Raw genomic sequence first — 10032 nt, 5'->3', positions numbered from 1 at the left:
CTTCTATGCCTTGTCCTAAGCACAAATAGGAGCTTCTGTAAGAGCTGTTGGTCCAGGCCTTCCTGAAGCTTTGATTCATCACTAAGTTTAAAGTCATAGAACCAGAAAGGACTTCAGATAAGGTCCTTAAAAAATGCTAGTGTTGTTGGTGATGGGTCATCTAGGCTAGGTAGTGTGATGCTGACATCAGGAGATTCCAATAAGTTGGAGAGAGAGAAGCTAAGCAACCTTCTAATTGTACTAAATGTGCAACTCAATGGAATCAGACAATGGTTACAATATAAAATTTTATTGCCAATAAAAGCCTTTAATAACTCATTTATCCTGTTTCAGTAGGACCTTATTCTTTCTGATGAAAATCCAGTCATAGCATCTCTCATTAAAAATAAAATTATTTTGAAATAAATAAATATATAAAATAAATAGCATGTACATTTCATAAATAGTTTGTCCTTATGCACAGTATCCATGCTTACATTTTAATATCATTTTCTCAGAACCTACCCCATCTCCCACTTCCAATGGCAGGAAAACTGCATGTCAGGACAGGTGAGAAATCTCCAGAGCCAATGCAGGGATGGCCTGCGCCAGGTCATAGCCCCAAGGATTTTAATGGGACTTTTCCAAAGCTCTGTATGTAGCATCTATGGCAGATTCCTTGGTCTTTCATGTACCCATTGTCAAAGTATTTGGGTAGATTGTGGGGCAAGATATCCCTGGCCCTTGGCAGGGGTCCCCATTCTTTCTTGTGCCACCTCAGGGGAAAGAACATGAGTAAAGAAAAAAGTATATACAAGATTCCCTCTAGCCCACCCCTTCCACCCATCTCCCTCCCCCAAATAACCCAACCTTGATATACACTTTGAACAAGGGAACAGCTGGGTTGCGTTGAACAGGAAGTGCTCCTCTGTCGTCTAAATTGATAGGAAAGAGGACTGAAAAGCTATGAGTATAGTGCTTGCAGGGACATCTGTGGGCCTAGAGTACAGGGGTCACAGAGGTCACACTAGGGGTCCATTACTTATAACGGAAGAGGTCTCTGGACATGGAGGGCAACTTAGAAGGATCTACTGGCCTGGGCAAAAAGTGAGTGAATTTCTGGTGTCGTTTAGTCCTGTATCCCTCCCGGGGTGAGCCGTCTTTATTCAAGGCCACATAATACTGTCTCTCCGAGTCCAAGTGTTTGTACAAGGTGGAAGCATAGGTGTTGTACCAGTTTTCTTCAAATTGTTCCCGGAAAACACATTCACGTGTGAGTTTCTTCTGTGAGGGTGAGAAAATAAAGCAGAACCTATTATATGACTGTTTCTCCCATCCCAGCTTGCTGAAATAGCAATAGCACATTGATATTAGAAAATTCCAGTCCCATCTCCCAGTATTGTGGAGGCACCTGCTTTCCAAATAGCACAACACAGTCCTGTCTGTATGGTCTTCATCCTCTTTCATGAACCCCACAGAACTGTTTCAGGTGAGATCTTTCCTGAAGGCAGGAGACTGAAGCAGATGGCCTCACCTGGCTCCCTGAGCCTGAGAATCTCTGCTATGGCCTCCCAGTGCTCCTCTGGCCCCCAAGTTTTCTCCCTACTTAGGGCAAATAATGTCAAGTCCATTGAGATTACAGTCAACCAAGTCAACTAACAGGCAAAGGCCTTGGATCTATATAAAGCTCCATGGGAGGTGAGTTATGATCTCTCCTAATGAAGGGTCTCAGGCCTGTCAGGTGGAAAGCTCAGAAAAGATCTCCTTGAAAAGTTCCTCCAATCTGGCTACTTCAAGCGAGCAGCTCCTGAGGCAGGTCTCTTGCCTCTGTCCCTTCTCACACTTGATCCAGCTGGCATACTACTTGCTGGGGTTGCCGATACTGAGTGCTGGGGACAGGCCTATCTCTTAGGTGTCAGGGAAAAATGTGCTCTGATTTCATGGGGTGCAGGCAGCCAGAAAGCATGCTATGTGACTCAAAAGGCAAACCCAGGAGTTGGGATCCCCTGAAAGGGTTAAGGTCAGCAAAGTCACTCACCATTCCCCAGCGCTGGGCTAGCTTCCAGAATAGAGAACATGTACTGCAGCCAACCCAGGCCTAGCTGGGGACTTGGGGCTGTCACCAGACCCTGGAACCCTCACTCTTCATTTGTTTGTTTCATTTGGCCTCTGGGATTCGGCTGAAGCGGTCTGGAAATCAGGGACTGTGTTCGCAATCTCAGAATCTCAATCTGAAGGCCAGCTCTTCCACTGCCCATTTTTGTGCCAGCTCGGCTGCTACTCCTCTAGGTATCCATTAAAATTCAGAGATGCTCTTCAGGAGTGTAAATGCCCCAAACCCTTACCATCTGGTGGCAAAACAGCACAGCTTACTGTTATCACCAGGCTGGCTGGCCCGCTCATGGAAAAGGTGAAAGCAAAGCTACCACGGAAAAGCTTATGTTTTGATGGGAACTGAGTGAGTGCAAGTGTTATACAGCAAGCACCTGGGCAGCCAAGAAGCAACTAGAAGACACTAATCCTTCACAGCTGATAGAAGCATTTCAAGTGCTGGATAAATGTTTTTATATTTTTGCCTTACATAGTCCAAACACCGGTGGTAACAGCCTCTGGTGAAAAGAAAACCTTCAACTTACCGACCCATATAGTTCTCCTCGCTCATTCATTCCTAAGTACAGGCCAGAGTCCACTCCCCGGATGCTGATCAACCCCACAGCCAGGCTGATAAACTCCAGGATTCCTAGAGCAAGAAAGTGAATGCCGTTTCTATTATTGATGTCAAACTAAGAGGAAGCTGTTCAGGTGACACGAGCTTCCAGGCATTTATCCCCAACTGGAGGCCAGCCCTGTATGCCTTGAGTGAGTCACCTTATGAAACCATCTTTTGCAGCAAGAATCGAACCTCAGAAAATGTACTGAGTCTCTCTCGGCCTCAGTTTTTCCCTGTGTAAGATGGGTGAAATAATTTCTTACTCAACACTCTTAGGTATATTATGAGGAAGAGTCCGTGAGCAGGCTTTGGCTATGAAAGTTCCATAATTACAAGGTACTATTGCTGTTAAATACCACCATTTCAAGAAATGGGAGGGTAGCTTTCTAAATGGAAGAATGTGGCTAGATTTCTGTATCTTCCCAAAGTCACTTCCCTCCTCCCTAGAGCACGCAGCATTACCTCGTTGCCCTCTAGGCTGACTTTGTTTTGCACCCTCTTAGCTCCCATGTCCTTAAAGCCACATGAGGCTGTCAACTGCCTGTAGCTGACTCTAACAAAGGCCACACAGTCCACTCACTAAGTCTGTGTCTCCTGCCTATGGCAGAAGGCAAAAAAACATGGCCTGGTGAGAGCTTTCTCCTCAAATATGCTCTTAGCCAGTGCAGTCCCAGGCTGACAAGCCTGTCATTTTCCCCTTGTCTCTTTAGAATTTTAAGTTTCTCCATGGCAAAGAGTTGGCAGGTAGTACTGGACTTGATACTGATTTGAGATGTTGCAACTTTAAGAGGAAAGTTTGGAAGACGTTCAGAAACATCCCTCTAGCTGACAAGGTTAGAGGTGAGGAGTTGAGAATGTTTACATTTACCCAGCAGCAGTAGGAGAAAAAAAGAAAACAACTTCTAAGAGGGAAAGAGGACCCAGAACTTAAATCCTGGTGGTGCCAAAGACTGCAATTTTGTCCTAGGATAGTACATCTGTTATTCTATGGATACAGACATAATGGTCAAGCAGATTCCTCTTTGATATTCCATCTCTAACCATGTTTTCCAACGTACAGACCAAAACTTGATATGACTGACTCACAGAGGCATCCAAAGGTATGAAATGAGCTCATATCTGGCTGCTTTTCTTACCCCAAAAATGCAATTCTTATGGGTAATAATATTCTACGTAATCTACAGAGGGAATGGAACTGATTCCTTGAAGATTACTTAAAAAATTAAGTGGTTAATTTTGAAATTGGATTCTAAACTCCAGCGGGAAGCCCCCTGAAAAGCCCCAGAGACTTGGGCCGGTGGATGGGTGTGCAGGTGTGGCAGCTTTAGGGCACATGTTTCCACAGCCCACTTGGATCTCTTTGAAGAATGCAAAGGTTTGCTGCTGTCGTATGGCCTCCAACATCGAAATACTGTAAGTTTTCCTCTCAGGTTGTTCTTAACTCCTATAGTACAAGAAAGGAGTTTTGGGAAAAGAGACTGACACAAGATGGTAGGAGGAGAAGGGCAAACAGCTGATGTCAAGTAGGGGTTAAGCAGGAAGTGGTTTAATGGATCAAAACCCGTTAGTTGGGCTGCACAAGTGTCTGATTTTGGTTCTGCCTTGTTTAACATTTTAATAAATGACTTGTGAGAGGACAGGGGAGAACCGATTACCCTAGTCCCAGAAGATGTACAGCCGAGAAGGTGACACAATCAAAATCCAAAGAGATTTCAAGAGGACGGAAACATGAGCCGACTCCAACAAAATAAGCTTTAATTAGAATAAATGTAAAGTCCTGCACTTTGGTCCCCAAACCGATTACTCAAGATGTTTTGCACTTGGGTTTTGTTGGGGGATGGTGAGCCTCAAGTGCAGACAGTCGAGTTCATCATACTCCTTGTTCTATGGCTTATTACCATAATCGGTCTGTGCAAGGGCTTTTTATTCATCTATTTTTTTTAATTTCCATACTCTGCTCCCATCCTCCTCCCCACTTCAGGCAACCTTGTATATTTTCTTGACAACATGTAATATTCTTTTGTGTTTCCATGCATTTTCACTAAATACAAGTCAGTCCACCTTTGGAACGGGGAGGTGTGGCTTAGCAAGACATACACAACGATGACCAAGAGATTTGCTTGAACAAGGGAAGCTCAGATGGGTGATTCATGATATTAAAGAGCTGATGTAGAACTAGTCATGTAAAAATTAAAATGTATCAAAAAGCTAATGCGAAACCAAACAAAAGCTAATGTGATCGAAGCCTGCCCTGATAGAGGTCTAGGAACTGGCAAAAGGGAGGAGACTGGTCCACTTTGTTCCGCCTCGGACCACACTACGAGTGCTGTTTTTAGTTCTACTGTGTTGAAAGAGGTCTACGGAAAAACAGGAGTGTGTTCAAAGGAGAGTGGCCAGTGTGGCAGGAAAACAAGAAACCAGGTCACGGTTCGGTTCTGTGTGCTAAACTTGGAGGGATACTAACCTGCTGGAGCCTTCGGTTATTTCCTTTGCTCGGACAAACTGCTGCTGAGCTTCAAGTGTTAGTTCCCTCATTCTCTAAGTATCTCGTGTCTCTGACCACCCTGAGCTCATTAAGTAGCAGAGGGCAGCTTGTGATCTCACTGTCCAAGACCTGGTGTGAGAACAAATCATGAAACACAAGAGGTGTGGCCGTTTGAGTCACCACAGTTTTTCTCCAACTCTCTGATGCCAAAGGACAGATCATACAGGAAGTCACTTGGGTTGTGTCCATAACAGGGGTCTCCAACAGCTGGAATCATCCCTGCCCAGCTGTCTTGGGGCATCATTTTCCTTTGCCAACTTTCCTATTAGCTGTATTCAAACTGTGGGAACCCAGTGGCACATGATGATGGAACAGATATTCCTAAACCTCCTGAAACCCAGCCAGCAGGAAGGGAGAGAGAAAACAAGCCATTTTCACATTTTCCCAGTTACAGTTCGAGAGGGGTATTAACCGCAAAGTGTGGAGGCAAAGTATTAAGCAGACAATGTTTGTCTTCAGCGCTCTCACTGCTTCGAGGTCCAGGACCTCCCTGTACTCTGCCTCATCTTGACCTGTCCGCCTCAGGCTCTGGCCTCTGCTTGGCAGTTTCCAGACTCTTCTTCCGTCTTTTTCCCCACGGCCTCAGTCAAAACAGATCCATCCTGCGCTCCACTGCTTCAGAACCTAGCTAGACGGTTGGCTAACGTGTCCTGGAATCTGGTTCCATGATTTGCCTGAGCTCCCTCAGCCATCCTTTCGGACCTTCGGGGCCAAGACAGTGCTGCTTTGGCATCTTGACAAACAGGAACCAGACGGCTCAAAACCCAAAGCAGCTGCATTAGCCTGCTCCATCACACCTGGCGGGAGGCCTCTCCTCCAGTCTGGCTCCCAGGCTCTGCTCTGCCAGCCCACGGGTGCCCCCTCAGGAATGTCAGCATCCCTGTGAACCTCCTGTGAATGCCACCAGCCAAGCAGAGAGTGAAATACTCCTGACTACTGATTGCAGAATGGGCTGGGGGAGGGGGAGCATAGGCTATGCCAACAGGTTATTATTTGGAGTCGTGGCTGCTCTTGGGCTCAGCCTGATTCGTTCTGAACACATGGATTCCAGGGTAATCCTTGGGGGCCCTGCTCTCCAATTACAACAAATAGCTATTTACTTTACATGGCCTTTGGAGACTACCTCCTCCCCCCGAGCAGAAATCTATAATATTTTATATCTTAAGTCTGGCCTACTTTACCCTGCTGGAATGTTGACTGCTAAAGCACTTATGGAATGTTAAAGTTTCGATTTATTGAATACCCTGGCTGATTAACTCAAATGCAGAGGGAGGAGAGTTAGCAAACTCAAACACCACCTCTTTCTTTGCCAAAAGCTAAACTGAGAAAGAGTAAATGTGTGTTTGAAAGTTGGCAGGGGAGGTTACAAAGAGACAGCTTTGACTAGTTATCATTTCCTTTACAGGAAATACATGGAACTGCCAGGAAGCCAGGGAAGGAGGAAAGGGAAAAGGTGGTGCAGAGGTGGTCTCAGGCAGTGTTATTTTCAAAGGCAAAACCAAAAATGAAGCAGTCAGTTAAGCAGCAATGAAAACATCCCTTCCTCCTGCCAGTTTTATTTCCTTTGGTTTCTCCTTAAACTTACCCTTAGCAGGCCTGAGAGATGAAAAGAAATCAAGATGTGTCCTTAGGGAGGTAATTAAAGACCACTTATCCCAAGAGCCTCTTACTAATTTATGTTGACCTTGTAGGTTATTGGGCTCAGCTTAGGCACAGAGTCAGACAAACACTAGCTGCTGGAAGCCAAGCTCGTAGTTTCTCCACCCCTGCTGCCCCCACCCTACGTTTCTCCATCATTTCACGATTTTTCTCTTTATGTATCAGGAATTAGCTACTCCAATATCTCTAGGCCATTTCTGGGAGGCTTTGGGAGGTTCTGGGGCCAGGCTGCGAGTCCCATTCCTTCCGAAGAGGAACAAAAGGGAACTGCAAAGTCACGAGTGATGGAAGGGAAAGGAGCCAAGTTAATACTCCCTCTTCCCTGACCCCACCTATCACCCTTTTGAGGACCTGCTGCAAGTTGATTCAGACACCTGCACCCCTCCATTACTTCCACCCCACACACAACCCACTGTCCTCCAGCTCTGTGAGTGCCTTTTCCCCAGAGAACGTAGACCTCGTTAGGGTTCCTGCTTGCTCCCAGCAAGGAAGAGCAACCCTGACCTTAAATTGTTTGCTAGACTTGGCCTGGCCCAGGAACTGGAATCTGGGAGCTCCCCTCCCCCCGTCCCCACCCGGCCTTTTACTGTGCACTCCAGATGCAGCTCTAGCAAGGCAGGGGAATAGGAGGATGGGGAGGTTTGGGGGGGGGGCGGAGAATGGTGGAGGGTGGGATAAAGAAGGGAACTGGTATCATGCCTGAGGGTTGGCAAAGCCTCTTACTGGCTTAGGGATCGAAGTTGTCCTTGGGCCATAGGGTTCTTGGGGAGAAGTAGAGGGTATTGGGGGATGGGGCTCCCAAGTAAAGGTAGCTGTCACAGCACCTGAATTATAGTTTGGTAGAGAATAGGAAATTGAAAATAAAAATGGCCAAATTGCTGAGGAATGAACACATTTGTTTAGAAACCTAATGATCTCCATCCCACATCAAGGTTTATACTAATTATGTTTTGTATGTGAGACAGGCAGCTGTGCCCTTTAAACAATCTGCCGGGTGTCGAGCAAAGAAAATCCTGTTAGGAGGCTATACATTTCCTGTCCTGGGCCCAGGAAACACCTGTTTCTGGGGCTGGGAGTGCGCTCAGGACCGTTTCCTCCCTGTGAGGCAAGGAATCCAGAGGTATGTCCTGGCAAAAGCTGACCCAGGGCTGTGCCCTTCCAGAGTGGACAGCGGGAGGCTTCCCCAGTTTCTCCAATACCCAGCTCACGCCTTGCTGCCTGGATTGGCCTCCACCCCGGGCAGAGCAAGCCAGAGGCAGGCAGGTGCCACGGCCGCCGGCTGCCTGCTCCCCGTCGGCCAAAAGCGATTCCGGCGCGGACCGCCCGCCCACCGCATCCACGGCCCAGGAAGGCTTCTGCCGCAGACAATCGGCCGCGACAACCCCGCAGCCCTCGAGAGCCCGCGCTACAGCCACAGTCCTTGGCCTCCTCGGCGGGGCTCCTACCCTTCTCCACTCCACCTGCTTTCATCCTAAGCGCAGCGTCCAGTGTCAGAACGATCCCCTGGCTACGGGGGAGGGAAGAAGGGTGGAGTGGGGAAAAGAGAGGCCGCACCTCAAGGCGCCCCCGCCTCCTCCCGAGAGCGTCTGAGGGTGCCAGGCGCCCTGACGCCGCGCGGCTCAAGTTTGCACCATCCGATCCCGCCCGCCCCGAGTCCCCGGCGCTCTCCCGCCTCGACGGGCCCGGACGGCACCGAGCTGGGGGCGGCCCGCGGGCCTTGAGCCGGAGCCCCGAGCCGCTGGCTCCCCAGAGAGCCGTCCGCTTGCTTCCCGTCCCTCCCGGCCGTGTCCTCACCGAAACGGCTGTGGTCGTGGCGGGTGCCGTGCACCGTGCCGTTGGGGAAGATCTCCAGGTGGAAGCCCGTGCGGCAGTAGAGCTGGCGGCGCCGCAGGATCCCCTTCAGGTGGGCGAAGTCTGTGGGCGAGCCGCGCTGCAGCTTCCCCTCGATCTGGCCTAGGCGCTCGTTCAGGAAACCCGGGGAGTCAGCTAAGGGCACGTTCCCCAGAGACGAGGAGAAGCCGTGTAGATCCCAGTCCAAGGAGGCGAAGACCCCCCCCACCTCCGCCATGGCGGGGTGCGCGGGGCCGAGCTGGGGCGGGGGGACGCGAACTACCTCTCCCCTCGGCGAGCACAGGCGACTCCGCGGCGCTTGTTCGCTCCCTCGCTCGCTCCGCGCTCTGCCTAGCTGCAGTCGACGTCTGTTCGCGTCCAAGGAACTTCTCAGCGGCGGGGCAACGAGCTCCTGACCTTGCTCTCAGTCAAAGTGGCGCTTCCCCTACGCATCCATCTCCCTAGGCCTCTCATAGCTGGCTTCGTCGAGCTATCAGATGCAAACGGCACTTTATATACATACCCACTCCCCTTACATTGACATATTGGATATTTAAATACAAGCCACACCTCACTGGCATCCCCTCGGAGATTGGTGTGTGGGTTTTTTTTCCCCCCTTGTATCCATTTGGCTCTTTTTGGAAGGGAGGGGGTGAGGGAGGAGAGAGCGAGCGAGCTTCACTCCCTCTTTTATTATGAAAAAAATGGCAGGAAAAAGCTACACATTGCAGTGAGGCATAACTGCTTTTGGCAGGTTTTTCTGAAACTGCTGATGAAATAACGGAGCCCAGTGCGTGGAGACTGTTGGCGCCCACGGCCACTCAGGCCTGTTGAGTGGAGGTCTGTTGGCTGCGCGGGGGCAGTTCCCACCTCCCACGCGTCTTCAGGCTCCTCGCGTTTGGAAAGTGGCTTGAGACCCGGGCTGGGGATTCACGCGTTCCTGAGCCCTTCTTGTTTCCCAGTTGGTCGAAAACTGCAGAAGGGGCGCCTGGCCTGGGACTGGGGCTCCTTGGTTTCTTTGTTCTGTTGCCCATCCCCAGTCCCACTCCCCACCTGTAGGTCGGTGGGGACTGAGGAAGTGAAAAATCCGGAAGCTAATGAAGTTGCGAAAATTGGGAATGGGGGTGGTTGCGGTCCCTGCTGGCACCAAGGCGGGGTCTTCAAGGGGTCTGGGAGGAGCGGGAAACCCCACGGAAGAAAGAAGACTTTTTTTTTTTTTTAAGGGACGTTTACAGCTTAGGAAAAGTATGCGGGAGTAAGAAATAGAAAATGATCTTTTTGAAAACTGATCTCCACTGGCTTTCTGGGC

The 10032-nt window shown here is 49.3% G+C and overlaps 1 protein-coding gene across 1 annotated transcript; it reads right to left on the bottom strand.

Moving 5' to 3' along the window:
- Positions 1 to 276: 276 nt before the first annotated feature.
- Positions 277 to 9618, bottom strand: FGF16 (fibroblast growth factor 16). The gene is made up of 3 exons (XM_026480112.4): positions 8688 to 9618; positions 2616 to 2719; positions 277 to 1263 (listed from the first exon to the last, which is right to left on the bottom strand). Exons 1-3 carry the CDS (start codon positions 8959 to 8961, stop codon positions 1018 to 1020), a joined length of 624 nt encoding a protein of 207 aa, XP_026335897.1. The 5' UTR covers positions 8962 to 9618; the 3' UTR covers positions 277 to 1017.
- Positions 9619 to 10032: the final 414 nt, after the last annotated feature.

Source organism: Ursus arctos, chromosome X, assembly GCF_023065955.2.
Source record: "Ursus arctos isolate Adak ecotype North America chromosome X, UrsArc2.0, whole genome shotgun sequence".
Taxonomy (NCBI): Eukaryota; Metazoa; Chordata; class Mammalia; order Carnivora; family Ursidae; genus Ursus; species Ursus arctos.
Note: the sequence above shows the minus strand (reverse complement) of the source record. Positions and strands in the feature narration are given on the sequence as shown.